Raw genomic sequence first — 24,487 nt, forward strand, 5'->3', positions numbered from 1 at the left:
CTAACATGCGAATCCAATGCTGCTCTTTAAGGGGGTCTTTAACTAAAGGTTAGCTTGAGTTATCTGCTGCAGGTCCCAATTTAATCCTATGGGACCTGCTTAGTAAAAGATTCCCTAAGTAACAAAGCTTTAGAATGATCTCCACCTCTCAGATGTTTACCTACAAAGTCAATTGCAAAACACTTTAGTTGTGCAAATGTACAGTCAAGTGGACAATAAATGCCCAAATTAAATTAAATTATAATAAGCCACTAGCGGAGACTTGATCCTTTTTCTTGATATAGCAGATCTATGTTCATTCATCCTCACTTTCAAAGCCCTGATTGTTTTTCCAACATACAACTTATTGTAAGGACATTTGATAACATATACCATATGGTCTGAACTGCAAGTTATAAAAAAATTCAATTTGCATATCCTGTGATCTGCAGGATTTTTTTAACTCTTCCAACTGCAAAGATATATCAAACGTCTTACACATCCCACATTTATAATGTCCTGTGAGTCTATCGTTGGTTTTTGCATCTTTTTCTGGTAACATCACTGGACTTAATATCTCTTTCAAATTTCTATTCCTTGAAAAAAATAGTCTCAACTGTGAACCTTTAAATACGGAGTGCAAACGCATTACCTCCCAGTGTTTTTTCAAAATATTGACTATTTAATGGCTTCCCTCAGAGTATCTTAGAACTACTACTATTTATCATTCCTATAGCGCTACAAGGCATACGCAGCGGTGTACACCAGACACAAAAAGACAGTTTCTGCTCAAAGAGCTTACAGGTAAACAGACAGAACAATTAAGGGTAAGGGAAAAATAGGTGAGGATAAAGGACAGGGCAAGTGAGTATTGTTTAGGAGGCAAAAGCATTGGTAAAAGGTGGGCTTTAAGTTTGGACTTGAAAACGGCCAAAGACAGGGCTAGACGCACAGGCTTGGGAAGTCTATTCCAGGCGTGAGGTGCAGCAAGACAAAAGGAACGGAGTCTAGAATTAGCAGTAGAGGAGAAGGGGACGGATAAGAGAGATTTATCTACAGAACGGAGTACCTGAGGGGGGGCGTAGGGAGAGGCAAGAGTGAAGAGGTACTGGGGAGCGGCAGAGTGAATACACTTATAGGTCAATAAGAGAAGCTTGAACTGAATACAGAAACGGATAGGGAGCCAGTGAAGTGACTTAAGGAGGGGGCTAATGTGAGCATAGCGACTTTGGCGGGAAATGAGTCGCGCAGCAGAGTTTTGGACTGATTGAAGAGGAGAGAGATGACTAAGAGGGAGGCCAGTGAGAAGCAGGTTACAATAATCAAGACTAGAGGTGATAAGAGTGTGGATAAGGGTTCTGGTAGAGTGCTCAGAGATGAAGGGACAGATTTTGCTAATGTATAGAGAAGAAACGACAGGTTTTGGCAATTTGTTGAATATGAGCAGAGAAGGAGAGAGAGAACGTGTTGAATGTTAGTCTCGTCCTCCCTTTACGTCCCTCCTGTAGAAGTAAATCCCAGTTATTATATTGAGCCCTATGTTAGGCTGTTTTCAGTACAATCTTGGGGTAATCCATATCCTTCAGTTCTTTCATAAAATTCCTGGATTAGGATCTAAAATATTCCTCCTTTGTACAAAATATGTACAAAAGATACATATTCTTTTGTATCTCAACAACTGTGAAAATGGCAAACTATTTTTCAAACACCTGTGATAAGAACTGAAATACTGCAACATAGTGTTCCAGTCAGTGGATTTTCTAAATACCTTTGTGCTAAAAATACCTTCATCTCTCGAAATCTCAACATCCAAAAAACTAATGCTCCTTGATGAATGCTGATATGCAAATTGAATGTTAGAGGTACAGGAATTCAACTGCTTTATAAAATCTTCCAGTTGAAAACAGTGCCAATCCAAAGGAGAAACACATCATCTATGTATCTTTTCCAAATATAAATTAATTCTGCGAAAGGTGAACATACAACCTACTCTTTCTCAAACTGATCCGTATAGAGGTTGACAGCAGAAGAAGCAAAAGTAGCACATATGGCCACTCCTGATACCTGTACAAACTGTTCTTTTGGAAAGATTAAAAACTTTTCTTTCATAGCCAACCTAGATAATTTCAACAGAAACTTAGTATATGATGCAGTTTAGGTCTCCTTCCCAATGCTTGTTCAATTATTGATAATGCTTAATCTTGGGGGGATGGAAGTGTACAACGTAACCATCACCACTGTCAAAGTACCATCTAGTACTATATTAGACAAAATATGCAAAAAAATTGAGAAGTGTCTCTAATATATGAATAACATGATTCTACTAATGGTTTAAAAAAAATCAACAAACATAGATAAAGGCTCCAACAAGGAATTTCTGGATGATAATATTGGACGTCCAGGAGGATCTTGTAAGTTTTTATGCACCTTTGGTAAAGTATATAAGATTGGTATGGTAGATGTTTTAGGATTTAAAAATCTAAACTCTTTTGGGCCCTTTTACTAAGCAGCACTAAGCAGAAATATGCGCTTACTGTATGCTAAAAGGCACTACCACAGGACATGCTTGGGCATCCCGTGGCAGTTTTGGAATTGGCGTGCACTACCCACATGCTAAAAAATAGGTTTTATGTTTTAGTGTAGGGGGCATGTTTGGAGGTGGAGAGTAGGCATGCCCTGTGCTAATCGGATAGCACGGGTAAATTGCTGCATGCTTTAGTGCAGGAGCCCTTATCACCTAGTAAATAGGTGGCAGTAAGGGCTCACGCACTAATTGGGAAATTAGCATATGGCCACTAATGGGAAAATAGAAATTGTGCCCATTATACAACTGCGCTAAAAATGGCCTCAATACGCAGGAAACCCATGCGCTAAAAATACAGCAGGCCATTTTTAATTGCAGCTTTGTAAACGGGCCTCTTTATTATTTAAAAAAACACTCATTTTACCAACTTTGGTGATCTTAACATAATTGTCCCTGTGCAATAACAGCATAGCCCCTCCCTTATCAGCTTTCTTGATAGCAATATCTTTGTCTTCAAAAGGACAATCTTTCTACCTTGCTTAAATTGTCAATAAATTGATTGGACGACGTCTCGTTCCGTACTCTGATGTCATTCAACACAAGTTGTTTAAAAATATTGATGGTCGAATCTAACGGTCTAGGGGAAACCCAGGTGGACTTAGGTCACAAAAAGTGTTTTAATATTCAAATTTCTAATAAACCTTTCAAAATCCAAATTGAATTGAAAATCATCAAAACTTTTAGCCAGTACAAAGGATAAACTCTGAGGCAAGAATTATCTGTCATTATCAATGAGGTCTCTAGAGGACAAGTTGATCACCACTGATTTCTCTTATTCTGGGAACAAATGAATTGTCTTGGCTTCTGATTTCCAGAACTTGTGTTCCTAAAAACCTCCACTATGGTCACTGTCACTAAGGAACCACTAGATGAAGATAAGTCTCTACAAGTGAAATTCTTAACTCGGGAGAATTGTCCATCAAAGAGAGGTCCATGCTTTTAACTACCCAAGGATGCACGTTATCTTCTACATAGAGGGGCATAATCGAACAAAAACGTCTATCTCCATGGGCGTTTATCTCCGAGAACGGGTCCGTGAAGGGGCGGACCGAACCGTATTTTCGAAAAAAATAGACGTCCATGTTTTATTCGACAATTTGTGAGCTGGGCGATAATGGAAAATGAAAGCACCTAGCTCAAAAAACGAATAAATCCAAGGCATTTGTTCGTGGGAGGGGCCAGGATTCGTAGTGCACTGGTCCCCCTCACATGCCAGGACACCAACCGGGCACCCTAGGGGGCACTTTTACAAAAACAAAAAAAAAGGTAAAAGAGCTCCCATGTGCATAGCACCCTTCCCTTGTGTGTTGAGCCCCCCAAATCCCCCTCAAAACCCACTGCCCACAAGTCTACACCATTACTATAGCCCTAAGGGGTGAAGGGGGGCACCTACATGTGGTTACAGTGGGTTGGGGGGGTTGGACGACTAAGCATTAAGCAGCACAATTGTAACAGGTGGGGGGGGGGGGGTGGGCCTGGGTCCACCTGCCTGAAGTCCACTGCACCCCCTAACAACTGCTCCAGGGAGCTGCATACTGCTGCCAGGGAGGTGGGTATGACATTTGAGGGTGAAAATAAAAAGTTGTGAAACATCATTTTTTTGTGGTGGGAGGGGGTTAGTGACCACTGGGGGAGTCAGGGGAGGTCATCCCCGATTCCCTCTGGTGGTAATCTGGTCATTTAGGGCACTTTTGGGGGCCTTATTCGTGAAAAAACAGGGTCCAGTAAAAGTGCCCTAAATTCTAGCTACAAATGCATACTTTTTTTCCATTATTGGCGAAAGGCGCCCATCTCTGTTCGGGTGATAACCATGCCCCAGTCCCGCCTTCACCACGCCCCCGTCAACTTTGTACGCTTCCACGATGGAGTGCAGTTGAAAACGTCCAAGTTCGGCTTTCGATTATACCTCGTTATTCATTTTTGTGAGATAAACGTCCATCTCCCGATTTAGGTCGGAACTTGGGCGTTTTTCTCATTTGATTATAAGCAGGATAGTCTCTCTCATCCCTAACAAATTTTTTTGTTTTCAGTTTCCTAATATTTTCTCTATATTTTCCCAATGAGTCTTTATAATCACTATAATTTTTATCAGAAATGTCTGAACTGAGCTTCTCCTTCAATTTCTTCAACTCTTTATCTAGAATGTCTTTCTTGTTCCAATACCACCTTTCAATAAAAAAACAGCACACAATCTAAAGAACGCTTGTTCAAAATCATATTCCACCGATCAACAAACTCTTTATCGTCCTTGAAAACTCGTGGTTCTGTTTTTATGCACAAGACTCATCTGACAATATTCTATTAGGGCAGCACTATTTGGTTTCAGTCAGATTGCCGATTTAAATCTGGTGGTTAATAATGTCCACTGTAATATTTATTGCCTTACACTTTGCTGTCATTTGATTTTTGTGTAAGCATATTTATTGACAAAGTATTTCTTAGTTTATGTTGAAGAGTCAGAATTGGCCAGCTTCTTGACAGTTTGGGTTGTTATTTGTCCACAGTTGCAGAATGTTTGGAAGAGCATCACCTAAGATCGAATCCAGACAAGTCAGAGGCATTAGTAGATCTGGGGTGGGAACTGAATGATGCCTTCAGTTCCTTATTAAGCCCTCAGTCCAAATTTTTAAGGTTTTAATAGATAAAAGGGCTTCCCTAGAAAATCAGCTTTCAGCAGAGGATTTGATTATGCTTGTTCATGCTGTTGTGATTTTGAAAATTGATAATTGTAATAGCTTGTACTGCGGGTTAACAAAGAAGCAGCTGGTAATAAGGATAGTTAAGAGAAAGAAAAGGCTTCACCCTATGATGTCTTTCCTAAGGGAGTTGCACTGGCTTCTTTTCTTTTTATAGGGTTCAATTAAAGCTTGTATAATTAAGGATCCTAACGGGAGCTCCAAACTATTTGAAGGAAAAATTGGTTCCCTATGTCCCAGGGAGGTTGCTTAGGATCATCCCATCAAGTTCTCTTGCAGCTGCCCAGCAGAATGTGGCTTCACTATACTATTGACCTGTTGTTTCATTCCAATAGAACTTCATTTAGAGAAGAACTAGTTAGTCTTTTGGGAAAGAGTTAAGGGGTGGCTGTTTGTCCAGGTGATGGGGGAGGAAGGGGATTGAGGACGGTGATGGGTCGGAGAGTGACAGTGGGTGGGATTTATACAGCACTGTGTGTACTGGGGTTTGCTGGATTGTATCTTTCTTTGGAACATTTTGGTGAGTCAAGTAATCAAATGTGATAAGTAATTAAGTCAGACTGCCAAAATAGCAGGCCTAAAGTTATCCAGATAACTTTAGCTCTCATCAATGTACAATGTGTTTGTCGATCATGGTCATAGTCCAGAAATCATAATTACACTGAATTTTCACAAATTGATTTTGTTTTCTCAGGGTGTACTGTTGATACCACACCCAAAATTGCCCTAAATAACCTCATTTGTTCACAAAGGGCCCAATATTCAGCACTGTTTAACCAGCCAGGAACGGCCCCTAGCCAGCTAAACACTAATATTCAGCACGATATAGCTGATTATTCTGTTAAATATTAATGCTTAGTGGCTATCCACTAACTGGCTGTGTCACACAACTTAGCCGGTTCATCACTAATCTGACTAAGCTGAGTGGTTAAGATAGGCCTGCTATTTAAGTGGCCTGTCTTTAACCACTATTAACTTAACTGGCTTGCGCTGAATGTTTGCTTAGCCTGTTAATTTGCCACAGCCAAAACTGAAACCAGATATTCAATGCTGGATACTGCCCATCATTGAATATCTTGGGTCAGTGTCGCCGGCAGCAGCTAATTGTGCTACTTACTGCCGGCTGAATATCGTGGGGGGGGGGGGGGGGGGGGTTTTTTTCTATACAGTTTAATTTTGTTTAATTTTGGAATTTGTATTACACATAGTCCATAAAGAGGTTGAAGGCAGAGTACGCAAGATGAAAGCATGTTTACATATGTACAACAGTCTTCTAAACTTACCCAGCAAAAAATGCTGCTATGTAACAGTGCCTATAATTTTTTCTGCTGGGGAAAGTGCATATGCTCCCTCAGCACATATAGGGAATGAATTTACTCACGTGGAGGGTAATGTTATAAAAAGTCACCTAAGTAGGAAGGCTATTTTATAATACATATGTACTTTGTGACTTCACCCAAAATCTTCTCCTGAACTTGCCTAGGTCATGTAAAAGTTGGTTTGAACATTCTCTGTATCTACTTTACGTGCACTTAACCCTGAGGAAATTTTATAAAAGCCCTTTTGCACAGGAAAAATAATGCTTGCCCACAAAAACTTCTAAAATTACCCCCATAAAAGTATCATTTTCTTTATTTTGATGGACCCTTACATTAGTTCACAAATATATACATATGAGTATGTTGCACCCTGCCCGCACTATCATTGAATGATCTTTCAATGTATAATAGAATAAAGTTAAACTATACTGAGATGTGATCAGCATTGTAATAAAGGCTTTAAAAAATATAAAATGCTCAATGAATAACAAGCTAACAGTTATTTGTTTCCCCTTGTCCACTCTTCCAGGTCACAGTGCCGTTGATATCACCAAGGTAGCAAGACGACACCGAATGTCTCCCTTCCCATTAACATCGATGGATAAAGCTTTTATCACAGTTCTGGAAATGACTCCAGTGCTTGGAACAGAAATAATAAACTATCGAGGTATGAGTGGCAGTATGTGTTCATCTTTTCATTTGCTTTTTTTTCTGTTAAACAGCAGCTGCTTACAAGTCCACATTTGCAGAGGAATTTTGTAAACTGTGAACAAGGCACAGATTTTAAAGGTTTTTGTTTTACATTGAGCCATCAGTCATTTTCCAAGCCATTAGTCAGTCCTCTCTTTAGTCTGTCTCCAAGCTTTCAGTGATTGTGTCAGTACAGTGTAATAAAAGCATGGGGTAAATTTTCAAAACAATCTCACCACCTAAAACATACAGATCAGCTACTTTACTTTGAAAATTTATAGCACCCTCCCCAAATTCTTGACATTCTCTAAGGGTGGTTGAGTTGACAGGAAAACTTAGATAGAATTGAAAAATTAATGCTAGGTAGCTAAATTATATCCCTGTGCATAGGGGATAGTCGGATTGCATTTAAAACTGACCACGAGGAGGGACATTTTCAGAAGAATGTCCAAGTCAGAATAGGGACTTCCACGTCAGAACATCCCAAATGGACATCCATCTCACGTGTATTATTGAAGAAGAAGTACGTCAAGATTTCCCTTTTGAAAATATGTTAGATGAACGTCTGTGTGTGTAGATGTCCAGCATGAACAGCCATTTTACAAATTGTACCAAAAAGTTCAAAGCAAGATACAATCCAGCAAGCCCAGTACACACAGCGCTATACAAACCCACCCACAGTCACTCTCTAACCCGTCACAAATCCTCATTCCCCTTCCTCTCCCATCACCTGGACAAACAGCCACTCCTTAACTCTTTTCCAAAAGACCAACTAGTCCTTCTCTAAACAAAGTTCTGTTGGAACAAAACAGGCCACTAGTACAATGAAGCCACACTCTGCTGGGCAGCAGCAAGAGATCCTGATGGGATGATCCTAAGCATCCTCCCTGGGACATAGGGAACAAAACAGTGCAACAAGGTGGTGGCCGTGGCCAGAAGGATGCTAGGCTGCATAGAGAAGGTTATAACCAGCAGAAAAAAGGAAGTGTTGATGCTCCTGTACAAGTCATTGGAGAGGCTCCACTTGGAGTATTGTGTTCAGTTTTGGAAACCTTATCTCGCTAAGGAAGTAAAAAGACTTGAAACGGTTGAGAGAAAAGTGACAAAAATGATAGGGGGTTTACGTAGCAAGACGTATGTGGAGAGATTTGCTGACCTAAATATATATACCGTAGAAGAAAGGAGAAACGGGTGATATAGTACAGATGTTCAAATATTTGAAAGGTATTAATTCGCAAGCAAATCTTTTCCAGAGGCTGGAAGGTGGTAGAACTAGAGGGCATGAATTGAAGTTGAAAGGGGGCTAATTCAGGAATAATGCCAGGAAGTATTTTTTTCACTGAGAGGATAGTAGGTACCTGGAATGCCCCTCCGCGGGAGGTGGTGGAGATGGAGATAAAAATGGTAGCGGAATTCAAAAATGCATGAGAAAAACACAAAGGAATCCTGTTTAGAAGGATTGGATCCAAAGAAGCTTCGGGGAGATGAGGTAGGAAAGCCAGTGCTGGGCTAACTTCTACAGTCTGTGCCCTGATGGAGGCTGAATTATATTTGAATGGGCCAGAGTGGAGCTTTTCAGGTGCTTTGAAAACAACTTCAGAAATTTTAGAATAAGGCCAGTGCCAGGCAGACTTCTACGGTCTATGCCCTAAACATGGCAAGGATAAATCAAGTACCTATTCAGTGGCAATATCGAAAAACAAATTATTATTAGATATATTATTAGATATAAGAAAGAAAAGAAATGAAAAGTTTATGTAAATTATACTAATCGGGTGCACCGATGACGAAGTTAGCGTCATTGATACTGCCATATTAACATGTTTTTGGCAGTAAACACTACTGAGGTCCCCTAAAAAAGTGAAGTTAGTCGTGGTAATATGAAGAAGAGTGATGTTGAATCTGTCATTTAAAAGAACATATGAGTAAGAAGTTGGGTCCCAAAAACCAATAAACTGTTCTTTATCTGAAGGATAAATCAAGAACAGGTATACATACCATATGTAATGAGTTTATCTTGTTGGGCAGACTGGATGGACTGTACAGGTCTTTATCTGCCAACATCTACTATGTTACTATGAAAAGAAAACAGCATACTAAATTTAGCTTGCTCATTTTATTTAGCAAGCCTTCTGTAATTATCATTCTCATGCTATTTAGCCAATGCATTATTAGGTTTTCATGTATCATAGCACGATTTCCAGTATGTTTCATCACAAGCACACTACTCTTTCTTTGTCGCTAATAAAGTGGCATATTATTGAGCACACTAAAATTGGTAGAATTAATTTGATTGAATTAAGAGGTATTCAATTTCTGGTAATGACATGTTTTCTAATTTATTACTTCTACACACTATCTAACTTTGTAAACATATTTTAAATATACAAAACAAATCTAAAATGTCAAATGTGAATGATATAATGTAGAAAAGTAAGTAAGTAGTTGCTAATTTGCTAAAGGAATGAAATTCCTATAGTCACAGCTGTAGCATTTATTTTACCCTTATTTCATTTTAATGAAATGGTTTCCAGCTACTTACTAGATGTTTGTTCACCCTAAACAGCCTATGGCAGATTGCCAGAAAATGCATTTCATCCTGTTTTTAATTGGTTTGCTTCTGCAAAAACATAAGAAAAATCTGAAGATAATGAGTCTGCTATAATTAGAAACCTCACTTTCAACTCATCAGTGGGGAGGAGGGTTCACCTTCAGATAACTATAAGAACCTTTCCAAGCCTTTTTTTTTTCTGAAGGCATGATGTTTCTTTCTGTAATTAAACTAGTTTCTATCTGAATTACTTCCACTAGTGCAAACAATCAAATTTCATAGTTAGCTTTAGAATGCAGAGTGCATTCAATTGTAATGCCTTATAAAATAATGCCATAGGGGGCAATTCTATAATTTGTCACCAAAATGAAGGTGTCACAAGGTAGCGCTCTTCACATGAGTTCTATAAAGCACTTAGGTGTGCCTAAGTCTTGATAGAATACTAGCACAGACCTGCTTTGGTGCGCCAAAAGTCAGGCATTTTCACGTTTTTCAGGTCACTGGCCGGTGTAAGTGGGCACACCCAAGTGTGCCACTGAACACATGCAACTGATAGTATTGTATAAGTTGTGCATGCTGTGTGCTGACGCTCATGGTCCACCCATACTCCACTCACGTGTACACCCCATTTGCAGATATACGCTGTCGTAATTAGATGCCAACTTACAGAATAGCTGATCATGCAACTGCTCATTTATTGCTAAAAATCTGAAGCATATAAAAGGTTCTTCAATACAAAAGATTTTTAGCAATAAATGAGCAGTTGCATGATCAGCACCATTGACAGTTAAAGCAGCTTCCCGGGGGTCTCCCTTAGTGATGTGGCCCTCTGAGCTGCTGCAGGAGCTTACCGCCACTGCTAGCATGAGAGTAGCAGCATGATGGGCTGTTCTCCCCTCTTCCCCTGGACTAATGTCCTAAGCAGCGGCCTGTTTTGCCTAACCTTTCCATCAGCCCTGCACATGACAGTAGCTATGCTCTGCCAGTGGTCCCCCTTGTTTGTGTACCTGCATAGTATTCCAGTATTTGGAATATGCACAAAGCCAATCTCATTTGTATTTACATGGCATCATTAATTTTAACATGCTGCCATTATACCATATCCTCCTAGCAAGTTCTGTCTCTGTAACTGCTAGCTTGTTGAGACCTTGTGGTAGAGGCCATGGCTGTATTTTGTTTTACTTGATTTGGCAATGTAACCACTAGACTGCGCTGCTCCCAGAGAATGTTTTGGAAGAACATAACCCCACACTATTTCAGGCTGTTAGGGAGAGGCTGATGAAACTGGAGCACCTCCTCCCAACTTGGAATGGCAGAGCATCTTCTGAGCTGTATCTGTCAGTGCTGCTACGGGTCTTTTCTTTTCATTATTCCTGCAGTTGCTCATTGGTGACCTGAGATATAGTCATTGGTGTTTCCCTACCCTGCCCACTCAGCCGAGTCCCCTACTCCTATTTTCTGTGGAATTGACAGTATGATTATGGTGGCTGCTTCTTATCATATGAGGCCTGGAGATTTGGATCAGGTCCTTGAACAAACCATATGTGTGAACAGGGATATGTGTGATTTTATGCATTGCCCATTCTGCTGAACTTGCAGATAGCAACTGTGTTCTTGGTTTCCACCCTGGCCTATCTTCCTCTTTCAGTCATCTGAGGTGTTGGTACTGGTGTAGATGTAGTTGAAGACTTTTGTAACTACCCACATGGCTATGGATCTGGCTGTTCTTGTTCTGGGGGTTGGGAGGTAGTGGTCAGGGACAGGCCAAAATGGTGAATCTTCTGTACTTATGAGCATTGAATAACCAATACAGGCAGAGACAATTCTGTGATCTTGGGGCTGAAGGTAAAGCCCATTTACACTGCATGTAGCTCCGCTTCCCCCTGCCTCCTAAGTTTGCTTAGGGGCAAAAGGGACTGGGATCTGAGCAGGTTTCTTGGGTCCTTATTCCTTCAGAATAAGAAACCTGAGTTGGTGAATGTCATCAGTCTTTTTGTTGGAGAGGATTGGTAGTGACCAGGGTATGGTTGGGTCATTGGCTTCCGGTGATTTGTATGTCATTCCAACTTGGGATGTGACTATTGTGCTAGGACAATTGTGCAACTAGAGCAGCTAGGGATGGTTAGGCAGGTCTGTGGTTTAGATCAGTGATGGCGAACCTATGGCACGCGCGCCGCCGCTGGTCCGCCCACTCTCCCTCCCACCGAGCACCAGGCCAGCCTCCATCCCTCCCACCAAGCACCAGGCTGCCCGCCCTCCCTCCCTCTTCCAAGCAAGCAAGCACACACCAGGCCGCCTGCCCGTCCTCCCTCCCTCCCAGCACCAGAGCCCCCCCTCCTCCGAAATTTAAAAGGCATACCTCGGGGTTAAGGCGTCGTTGGCAATGGCAGCGAAAAGCATGTTCTTTGCTCAGCGCGCCTTTGGCCTTCCCTTCTGTCTCTCAAGCTCTGGTCCCGCCCTCCTGCCGACGCCGCCTTAACCCTGAGGTACGCCTTTTAAATTTCAGAGGAGGGGGGCCCTGGTGCTGGGAGGGAGGGAGGACGGGCGGGCGGCCTGATGCTTGTTTGGTTGGAGGGAGGCCGGGTGCTGGATGGGAGGGAGGCCTGATGCTGGGTGCTGCTGGGTGCTAGGTGGGAGGCAGGCCTGATGCTCGGTGGGAGGCAGGCTTGGTGCGAGGGAGGGAGGCCTGGTGCTGGATGGGAGGGAGGGAGGCCTGATGTTGGGTGCTGGGTGGGAGGCAGGCCTGATGCTCGGTGGGAGGGAGGGCTGGTCCTGGGTGGGAGGAAGGCCTGATGCTGGGTGCTAGGTGGGAGGCAGGCCTGATGCTCGGTGGGAGGCAGGCCTGGTGCTTGCTGGGAGGGAGGGATGCCTGGTGCTGGGAGGGAGGCCTGCCTGGTGCTGGGAGGGACGGCGGGAGGGCAGGGGGGAGAGGAGGGTGGCTGGAGGGGAGGGTAGGGGGGAGAGGAGGGTGGCTGGACATGGGTGACTGGAGGGGAGAGGAGGGTGGCTGGACATTTGTGGCTGGAGGGGAGAGGAGGGTTACTGGACATGGATGGAGGGCAAGAAATGAAGAAGAAAGGAGGAAAGTAAAGAAATAAATGGAAAGGAAGTCCTGGAAACGGAGTTAAGAGAACAGATAGAGAGCAGCAGAATCAGCGACTAGGACCAATATGGATAGAAAAAAACAAAATCACCAGACAACAAAGGTAGAAAAAATCATTTTATTTTCATTTTAGTGTTTGGAATATGTCCAATTTGAGAATTTACATCTGCTGTCTTATTTTGCACTGGGTATACTGGAGCTGTAACAGCTTACAGAAATGATTTATAATGAAAGAAAATCATGTTATTTTTTTCTCCTATACTAGTATAATATTTTCAATGATGTCTGTTTATATGCGCCATGGCTGGTATAAGGGGTGTGGCTATCATAGGGGTGGAGTCATATTTATTTATTTATTTATTGCATTTGTAGCCCACATTTTCCCACCTCTTTGCAGGCTCAATGTGGCTTACAATACATCATGGATAGTGGAAATAAGAAGAGAATAGACATTTGGTATTACAGAAGGATTTTGGGTTGCATGGTAATGGAATACATGATAGTAATATAACAGAAGGCATTATTAAACATTTCTGGATATATGTGGGGAGGTTCACATGTGGTGACCCCGCCCATAATGAGTACCGGCACTTTGCAATAAATAATTAGATTTTGGGTTGCTGTTTGGGCACTCGGTCTCTGAGAGGTTCGCCATCACTGGTTTAGATGGAGCTACTATTGCTGGGAAGCAAACAGTCTTGAAAGAAGCCAGTAAAACCCACAGCTCAGTGCTGGTTACAGTTTTAGGAAATGGCCTCGGAGGTGAAGAGCAGTTCAGATGCATTTAACAGAAGATCGGCCTGTACATGAAAGTATTCTTGGAATATTACTGCTTTTGAATATGAACTGTGATTCACTTGTGACTTAAAAGGCTAGGAAATAATTCCACTGTTTTGTTACTGTACTTGCCTACAGTTGTAAGTCCCAGACAGGACATGAACATATCACAGTGGTTCAGAGGAAAATTGAAGCTAGACTTGTATTTCCCAGTTAGCCAGATCTTTCCAAGGAGGTCTTTCCGCCATACTCTGAAATCACCTGGTAGGTGGTCTCTGCATAAGGACAGGGCAGACTCCTGCAAGATAAACAGCTGGTGAATAACTGACGGATGTTATTCCAAACAGAAGTGTTTTGCATTATTCATTTTTCAATGGGATGGTGATTTGATGGTGTTATATATTGATAGGCATTACGTTAGTTCTTGACTGATCCCATTGAATCTCAACAGGTTTCCACTGTTAAATTTCCATTTACTAGTATTGTGCAGCAAGTACCTGGTTTGTGATTGGCTCATCCTGTACTATGTGATTAATTTAAGGGAGGGTGGTTTAAGCATCTGCTGTTTTGAGTAAAATGCCCAGTTTCACACATCACAAAAAGACCAGCGAGGTGCAACAGCATAGTGCAGCGTTTCCCAAACTGTGCGCCCTTCAAACTCACAGAGATGCCGCAGGGCAGATGGAAGTTAACATGCCGAGCGCTGTAACAATTGGTGAGGTATCGTTCATCTTCCTCTCTCCACCCCTGCCTTGCCTGCCTGCCTGGTCGCTCACAGCATGCTGCCGACAATGATGTAAGCACTGCCTTTGTCCTGCCCCCGAAGCCTTCTTTGTACAGCATCCCGCCGGCGGGGGAAGAGGAAGTGGCTATACAAAGAAGGCTTCCAGGGCAGGCTGAAGGCAGCGCTTAGCCTTTAGGGTGATTCATGAGGCGGTGTGCCTTTTTCACTTATTCTGGTTCTTGTGCTTGGATTCAAAGGCTTGACTGTTGTGTTTGATTTAATGGACTGCACAGACAGTGAGTACAGAAGCTCCCTAAAAGCTTCATTTTCTCCAGTTACAATGTCTGTGTGAGTGGGATTTGTCAGTGGTGCAGCTGTTTTGTGTGGATGTTGATAGGGGGACAGGTACTATGAGGAAACAATAACTATGAGCTGAAAATTAAATTTGAAGTGTGATTGGTGAGATTGAGAGTGGTGATGGGTAAAGCCTGGAGTGTGTGAGGTATTTGTTGAATTATGACATAGAATTGGTTCTGCTTAATGGGGATCCACTCATTTTAGATTTTGGGATATGAGGGGAGAGGTAGAAAGGAAAGTACATTTTGAAACATGACATTCTCACCGAGTAGTGTGAGAAGGGAACAGCGGGAGGGTTGGGGAGAAAGAGGGTGGGGTGGGAAGGCATTTTTTGTTTTGTTCTTAGAGGTTGAAAATCTCTGAGGTAGAGAGTGGAGGCTGGGCACATTGCACCATTTGGAAGAGGTAAACTTTAGAGAAATGCTGTTCTAAGTCTGATAATACATAGATGCTGTGGCTGGGGAGGGGGGGTGTGAAGATCTGTGTGGCCGGGGAGGGGTTGGGTGCCGCGAAAAATTGCTCAGACACTAAGGGTGCCGTGAACCAAAAAGGTTTGGGAACCACTGACATAGTGCAGTAGCTCATAGGCGGTCGGTGGCCCAGCTGTTTGGGGAGGCTAAAGGGGTAGGGATGGGGCCAGGGGCAGACCCTACATCCATAATTGTCTGACAACACACAGAAAAAAGAGGAAGTATAAGGGGAGGGAAGGAAGATACTGGACCAGCGTTCAGAGATGCTAAGAGTGGTCCATCCAAAACACTGAGAAGTACCACCCTAATTAATGAGATTGAAGGCTAGCGAGTAAGGGTTTTCTTGTAGTACGTTCAGTGTATACAATTTGTCATGGTGGAGAAGAGTCTGAGCCCTAAGGGAAGGGCTGCTGGTTATTGACAAGTAATGCCTTCAATTGCATGTAAAAATGGATTTATATATCATAAATGACATATATTTTAAACTCAATTATTTCAAGCACTTACCAACACTAAACCACATACACATCTATGGATCAATTCAACATCAGATCCTGCAAAATATTCTAAAACCATGTCTGATGTTATGACAAACTAACATTAAATTAAAGTACTGATGTCACCTCAGTAAGGCCAACACACAATCCCTCCACTGCACAACACTATGCACAAACTTGTGCAAACACACACTCGGAACCTTACTGTAGCATAACAGCACTAACTTCGAGGACTCAAAGAGCAACAACCTTATGCATGAAAAGGCTGCACTGTAAATATTACACTGGGTGGGCCCTAATACACCAGGAGTACAACAAGATCTCTATGTAGATACATGCTAGCAGAATACCACACATCGGTCATAGGAGCAACTTTTCAAAATGATTAGGATGCTATGCCCAATGGAAATTACCCCTTCCCAGACACAATCAAAGAGTTTGCTCAGTATTGGAGGTGCTCAAGCACCCATAGAGCTGGCTCCTATGACTTTGGTCAAATACACAAAACAGACAAACCCTCAACAATATGAAACAAGGGACCACAGATCAGTAATAGAGATATGAAGGCAAAAACACTGAACTGGAAACCTCATGGAAATCACACTCTGCATACAGCAATACTAAAGATATAGAAACTGAAATCCAAAAGATCAGAATGCACATTTCCAAACGCTAATATAGCAAAACAGTGAGGATGACTTAGAGTCGGAGTAATCCAAGGATGAGTGCAAAAAACTTGTTGTGGACATTAATAAAGAACATTTTTTCAACTAGAAGTACATTTCAAAGTGCAGACATACAATGATTGCAAAACAGTGGTCTCAATAGGAGAGCAAAGACTCAACATGGCGGAGGCAGGGCCCAGCATCATCATCACTCACACATTGTGTGCTCACTGGCACAGGGACAGTGACCAAACAGCACAATTACCTTCAGTTACTCTGTTGAAGTTCATGAACGTGTGACATTGAGATTTTCAATTGAATTATATGAATCTTGATGCTGACATTTTTGCTGAAAAACAGCCATATCAAGTTTTTCATCTCCATTTGAGACCCAGTTCTGCAATCATTGGATGTTTGCACTTTATGACCACATGATTGTGACTTTATGGACTTGCATGCATTAATAAAGCATTTTTATTCAACTAGAAGTTTTTGGGACTCATCCTTGGATTACCCTAACTCCTCCCTGGCTTTTTTTTATATTGACTGCTTTGTGAGGACTTTTTTTTTTTCTTGTTTTGTCTACGTTTCCAAAAGCTAACATATTCCAATTAATAAATTCTAAATAAAATACTTTTTTCTACCTTTGTTGTCAGAGCATTTCATATTTTTTGTTCGCTTTAGTTCCAGGGTCTCTTTCCTGCTTTTCTCTGTTTTTTTCCTGTCTTTGCAGGGTCTTCTGTCCATTTGACATTTCCTCTCTCTCCATGTCAACCATTCATCTTCCTTCTTTGTCCTTATCAGTCCTATCCAGTATCTCCCCTTTGTGTCCCTGTCCCTATCTCTTCCTTTATGTTCAGAATCTATCCTCTTAGTGTCCCTGTCCTCTTCTATGTTCAGTATTTCCCCCTGTGTGCCTACCTTGACCTGTTCTGCATTTCCCCCTTGTCCCTCTACCTGTGATCAGCAATTTGCCCCTGTCCCTATGTGTTCCCTCCATGCCCAGCATCTCTTCTCTGTCTCTGTACACTTTTCTCCTGCTTCTCCTACTCTGGGGCCAGTATCTCACCCTCTCAATTCCCACCACCCCTTCACAGTCCAGTATTTCTCCCTCTTGTGTCCAGTGTCTCTCTCCCCCTCTTTTCCATCCAGCATCTTTTTCCCCTCTGTTCCCCTCCCCCAGTCCAGTTGTATCTCTCTCTCTCTCTCTCTCTCTCTCTCTCTCTCTCTCTCTCTCTCTCTCTCTCTCTTCCATTGGTCCACCTGACTCCACTCTCCCTCCTAAGTTCAGCACCTCTTTCCACCTTTCCCTCCCCCCTACTCTGGGGCCAGTCTCTGTCCCATTCCATCCAGCATTTCTCCCTGTCTCTTCTCCCCTAGTCCAGCCTTTTTTCCTGTCCCTACCTCACCCTAGTCCATCAGAGCAGCACTTGCATATCTCTCTCTCTCCCCCCCCCCCCAAGGTCAGTGTCCATTCCATCCAGCATATTTCCCTGTCCCCCAGTCCATCAGAGCAACACTTGCATATCTCCCTCTCCCTCCCATCCCAAGGTCCATGTCCATTCCTTTCCCTGTCTCTTCTCTTGGCCCTCCCCCGGTTCCAGTCTCTCCCTAGTTCCACTCTTTTCCTGTCCCTCCCTAGTCCCTCCCCCAAAAAAGCAGTCCCACACTTAATTTGGATGTCTTCCTTCTGCTACGTGCAGTTCTACTGGTAGAAGTGTGCGCTTTAACATTTGCAGCAGACCTACATCAAGGACTCAACCTTCTTCCTGTGATGTGTCCTACCCTTGCGGAAGCAGGAAGTTGCATCAGAAGAGGTGGGATGCATCATGGAGAGAAGGCCGAGTTCCCGAGACAGGCCTACTGCTATTGTCAGAGTGCCGACCACTACAGTATGTGAAAGTTGGCGGGGGGTGGGGGAGAATGTGGGGGTGCAGAAATCCAAAGATGATGGCAGGTCCCGCAGGCTGCAGCACTAATGGATTCTTGCTCTACCTTTCCTGTTGTGTTGTGTTGTGTTGTGTTGAGCAGCGCTGCATGGTATCGTGAGGGTCTGCTTTTGGCTGGGGGAGCGTAGCCTCTCCAAGCCTCTTATACTGGATGCCTATGCATTAGCTCTGTAACCTCCTTTTGGTGGACCAGGCCAATTCCCTCTTCTCACAGTTTACTTCCAAAACTTCCAGTCAGTAGTTGTTCAGTTTGCATACCATTAATAGAAGACAAAGCAAAGCTTTCAGGTCATATGCTCACCTTCCTCATTGTTGAACTACACTTGGGGAATGTGGGAGCTAGGCTACCCAGCAAAAAACTGTAGGGGATGCAGGAACAGATCAGGAAGTATGTATGATAGCAAAGAATAATCTTGCACCACATGCAGTCCATAATGGAACATTTAAATGTTGCATGTAGAGTAATCTCAATGAGGTATGTATTGGCGCACAGAATGGCAGTGACAGTCATTGGCCGCCTCTGCAGACACTACTTCAAGTCCCGCCTGAAATGGCCTTTACATATGTCAACTAGCTTCAGCTTTTTATGATACTACTGACCAAATTTGGCATATTTGTTTATATAAATTGTAATACAATCTGCACCTGCTTCAGCAGCAAATATTTTGAATGCTACCATTTTCTCTGTGATTTGTAATTATTCCAGTAGCTGAAACTGAACATTATGGTTCTTTCATGGAGTATCTATGTTGTCTTAGCCACCATGTGAAAGTGCATTTGTATTATGATAATGTAAATGTATTTGCTAAGATGCTTAAAGCCCAATAGTCATCCAAGTGCCAAGTGTCACCTGTGGAGGAGTGGCCTAGTGGTTAGGGTGGTGGACTTTGGTCCTGAGGAACTGAGTTCGATTCCCGGCATAGGCAGCTCCTTGTGACTCTGGGCAAGTCACTTAACCCTCCATTGCCCCTTGTAAGCCGCATTGAGCCTGCCATGAGTGGGAAAGCGCAGGGTACAAATGTAACAAAAAAAAAAAAAGTAAAAAAAGTTATATGGCTAACTTATCTGTATAACTTAATGAATACTTACATTAATCTTTTCTGTTCAAGTTGGATAAATAATAGTACACAGATAAAGTTAGAGCAGCTTAATATCACAGATCTATGGACATCATTTTGCTCCCAGAATGTCCTTGGCCCCTCCCCCAACTAAACAGATACATTTTAGCCATAAAGTACGTACAATATTCATTTAGAGGTCCTTTTAATAAGTTGTGGTAAGCACTAGCCCACACTTACTGCAGTTAAAAGGGCTTAGTGCAGGATACGCTCAGTCACCCTGCAGTACGTTCTCAATTGGCCTGCGCACTAAAAATATTTTTCATTTTCCGTAGAGAGGACATGGTCAAGGGCTCGGAGTGTGGGTGTTTCTGCACTAATCAGCGTGTCCACATTACCACTTGCTAACTGATTAGTGCATGATTACCGCAGGAGCTCTTACTGCCTACAAAATAGGTGTAAGTAATCTTTTTTTATGGCTGCAAGCTATTGGTGACCTTAGTGTGTGAGAAACACCTGAGTAACAGCGTGCTAAGACCACTTTCTGCTGCAACTTAATAAAAGGACCTCATAGAAGGATGAAAAATTGTAACTAAAGCATTTACCAGGTTGGCACCTGCTTCAGACCTTAAAGTGCTTTTGAATATTGGCCTCATTGTGTTTTTGTAAATTATTAATGTGTTCCAAGCTGTCCTTACTATAGATCTATGGAATTGGCTCGGAGGAAAGGAAGGTGAGTAGTGGAGTGCCTCAGGGGTCAGTGCTGGGGCCCATTCTGTTTATTATATTTGTGAGAGACATTGCTGAAGGGTTAGAAAGAAAAGTTTGCCTTTTTGCAGGTGACACAAAGATAGCCAATAGAGTGGATACCCTAGAGGGAGTAGAAACCATGAGAAGGGATCTCCAAAAGTTGGAAGACTAGTCAAGGGTCTGGTGGTTAAAATGTAATAATATACCTAAATAGGGGATACACCACAATTCCCAGAGCCAAACTCACAATCTATTTCAAAAAAGCTCCAGTATTAATTAACCTATTTCAAAAAAGCTCCAGTATTAATTCAAAAAACTTTTAATTGTTTTAATTATATTTAAAAAATACCTCTCTAATCTTTATCTCTAACTTCTTACCCTGCGCTGCACTAGACAATATTTACAGCAACAATGAAAACGGCATTCATATGAAATTATATGCACATTACAGTCACACAGCAATCTTAGTTGATACCATGATACTTAGTCTCTATAAAACAGTGATTGACGCCACGCTTTCCGCGTGACCACTGTATTGCAGTCAGTTGTGTTTGTCCCAAATGTGCCACTGTTCAGTTCAAGCAGGAACACTCCATTAGCCGTTCATGCTCACAAATCCCACTTGTGCAGCATTATACAGGTATTAAGAAGCCAGTGAAAAGCTCCTTATTCAACTTCTGATGTTTTCAGTATATACCGGTTCCCCAATGCTGATCCGCATTTCACTAGATCTTCCTCAGGAGGAACCACCGTTATATCTACAATAATTTAACAATGACCTCATTATAACCATCACTATCCTCCATATTTTAAACGTATTGTTACAATATACTTTGAACAAATACTCATTCACATACCTCTACTCGGCTACATGCCGGTTAAAGGCTCCCTCAGGCTTGGACCTCATAACGCCGCATCAGGAGTTACTGCATCAAACGTCATTTCGTAATTTAAAGGGCTAGATGTAAGGCAACTCCCTATTAGTTAAAGAAACAGACCTCATACCCATTCAACTTCCAAATTGAGGCCATTGGGAGTGACCGTACCCCATGAAAAAATGAATCGCTGCTCCATAACTAACAACCTAGCACTAACATCCCCGCTTCTATTAGAGCAGGGAAGATGCGCTATTACCACACATCGAAGTTGATTCATTGAATGACTCAATAAAGACCAATGTGCTACCAAAGGATTTTCTTGCTTACCATGTTTAATATTGCTGACATGCTCTGCTAGTCTACTTTTCAACTGTCTCTTAGTATGTCCTATGTAATATAAATTACATGGACAAATAATACAGTAAACCACGCAATCAGTATTACACGTGGTATTGTATCTTAAAGTATGTTCCCTGTTAGAATGGGGAATATGGGGTACGGTCACTCCCAATGGCCTCAATTTGGAAGTTGAATGGGTATGAGGTCTGTTTCTTTAACTAATAGGGAGTTGCCTTACATCTAGCCCTTTAAATTACGAAATGACGTTTGACGCAGTAACTCCTGATGCGGCGTTATGAGGTCCAAGCCTGAGGGAGCCTTTAACCGGCATGTAGCCGAGTAGAGGTATGTGAATGAGTATTTGTTCAAAGTATATTGTAACAATACGTTTAAAATATGGAGGATAGTGATGGTTATAATGAGGTCATTGTTAAATTATTGTAGATATAACGGTGGTTCCTCCTGAGGAAGATCTAGTGAAATGCGGATCAGCATTGGGGAACCGGTATATACTGAAAACATCAGAAGTTGAATAAGGAGCTTTTCACTGGCTTCTTAATACCTGTATAATGCTGCACAAGTGGGATTTGTGAGCATGAACGGCTAATGGAGTGTTCCTGCTTGAACTGAACAGTGGCACATTTGGGACAAACACAACTGACTGCAATACAGTGGTCACGCGGAAAGCGTGGCGTCAATCACTGTTTTATAGAGACTAAGTATCATGGTATCAACTAAGATTGCTGTGTGACTGTAATGTGCATATAATTTCATATGAATGCCGTTTTCATTGTTGTAAATATTGTCTAGTGCAGCGCAGGGTAAGAAGTTAGAGATAAAGATTAGAGAGGTATTTTTTTAATATAATTAAAACAATTAAAAGTTTTTTGAATTAATACTGGAGCTTTTTTGAAATAGGTTAAAAAGTAATGCCAAGAAGTGCAGAATGATGCACGTGGGGTGCAGAAATACAAAATAGATGTACCAGATAGGAGGGGAGAGATTGGTAAGCTCGGCTCTAGAGAGGGACTTTGGGGAATGGTGACTGAGAATCTCAAGGTAACAAAACAGTACTACAAGGCGGTGGCCGTGACCAGAAGGATGCTAGGCTGCATAGAGAAGGGGTATAACCAGCAGAAGAAAAGAGGTGTTGATGCCCCTGTACAAGTCGTTGGTGACGCCCCACTTGGAGTATTGTGTTCAGTTTTGGAGGCCTTATCTCGCTAAGGATGTAAAAGACTTGAAGCGGTTCAGAGAAAAGTGGCAAAAATGGTAGGGGGTTTACGTAGCAAGAAGTACATGGAGAGACTTGCTGACCTAAACATGTATACCTTGGAGGAAAGGAGAAACAGGGGTGATGTGATACAGACGTTCAAATATTTTAAAGGTATTAATCCGCAAACAAACATTTTCCAGTGAAGGGAAGGTGGTAGAACTAGGGGACATGAATTGAAGTTGAAAGGGGGCTGACTCAGGAATAATTTCAGGAAGTATTTTTTCACCGAGAGGGTGGTACATACGTGGAATGCCCTCTCGCTGGAGGTGGTAGAGATGCAAACGGTAACGGCATTCAAAAATGCTTGGGACAAACACAGAGGAATCCTATTTAGAAGGAACAGATCCAAAGAAACTGAGCAGAGATAGGTAGGAAAGCTAGTGCCCTGATAGAGAGGCTGGATAGATTTGGATGGACTGGAGTGGAGCTTTTCAGGGGCTTTGACAACAACTTCAGAAATTTTAGAACAAAGCCAGTGCCAGGCAGACTTCTACGGTTTATGCCCTAAAAATGGCAAAGATCAGGTATAAATATGATGTATCACATTATACCATATGTAATGTGTTTATCTTGATGGGCAGACTGGGTGGACCGTTTAGGTCTTTATCTGCCGTCATCTACTATGTTACTATCTATAATCCTGTTAGCCAGAGAGCCTAATTTTTTTTCCTTGACAATCTGTTCTGATACCTCACAAGAACCTCATCCTGGTTTCAGTGGCATAAGTTCAAATTAAGGGCCTCCAAGAGAAAAACTTCGCCCCATGCCCCTAGATCTGGGGATCAACCTCAGACATTTCTGGAGCAGCTGCTATTGGACCCCTTCTGCACTGCCACAGTTAGGCAGAATTTAAGCTTCTGCTAGTCCTGCTTTTTAAACTCAGAGTTCATCATGTTCTAGTATTTTTTTGTCTTAAGATCTGAGTACATAGTATAAAATTTATTTTATTGCCTAGAGCAGAGATATCAAACATAGGGCCCAAAATTCATTCATCTGGCCCACCAGTGATATCTTTTTGCATTTAGACTGGGAGCTCAATTCTACTGCCAGTATCAACCTCTGAGAAAGGGAACACCCTGAATATCAAGCACCACTTGTCTTCCAGCTGTCACCTTCCTACTACCCTTGTTCAGTGGCTTCCAGAGTGCTAGCAAGAGCATGTCATGCAAACAACCAGTGCTGGGTTGCCTCCCTGACTTGTGTCCTCAGTGTGAGGTTTGCCAGTGGCTTCTGTGTTCCCTCCACATAAGCTTCTATTTCTCCTTCCAGTTGGAGAGGGAACAGGCCAGAGAAAGGCTGGAGTGAGCAGCAGCCTCTACTCTGGGGTGGTAATGAAGCCAAGAAGCCGACTCACTAAATATTCAAGTGACCATATTTCTCACTGTCATCCTACTACTACTATTAGTACTACTATTACTTATCATTTTATAGCACTACTAGACATATGCAGCTCTGTACATAAAACATGTAAGAAACAGTCCCTGCTTGACAGAGGTTACAGTCACTCCCACTACATGGTCCAGCTGTAGCAGATTACAAGCTGCACCCCTCCTACATCCTCAGAGCTGCCAGTTCCACTCCTCTGTTGTCAGATGTGGTGATGAGAGCTATGATAATTGATCGGTTGGTGCTAGAACAGTAGCACAAATGGTGGTCCTTGATGCTCAGATGTAGAAAGGACAAGGCATTGGTGGCTAGTGATGTGACAAGAGCAGTGTGTGTGTTTGGCTTATTTTGAGTGTATTTATATCAAATCCAACACCATCAGAAATTAGTTCATTGCTCATGAACTATCAAGAAAATTATGTCTTCACTGCAGTTATAT

At 42.3% G+C, this 24,487-nt stretch overlaps 1 protein-coding gene across 6 annotated transcripts in view; it reads left to right on the forward strand.

Moving 5' to 3' along the window:
* GPHN (gephyrin) overlaps positions 1 to 24,487 on the forward strand; it is a 907,672-nt gene that overhangs the window by 777,454 nt on the left and 105,731 nt on the right. For all 6 annotated transcript variants that reach the window (XM_030213888.1, XM_030213889.1, XM_030213891.1 and 3 more), the window contains one exon: positions 7,108 to 7,245. In XM_030213888.1, the coding sequence (XP_030069748.1) occupies positions 7,108 to 7,245 (138 nt within the window). The remainder of the gene's footprint in view (positions 1 to 7,107; positions 7,246 to 24,487) is intronic.

This window comes from Microcaecilia unicolor, chromosome 9, assembly GCF_901765095.1.
Source record: "Microcaecilia unicolor chromosome 9, aMicUni1.1, whole genome shotgun sequence".
NCBI classification, from domain to species: domain Eukaryota; kingdom Metazoa; phylum Chordata; class Amphibia; order Gymnophiona; family Siphonopidae; genus Microcaecilia; species Microcaecilia unicolor.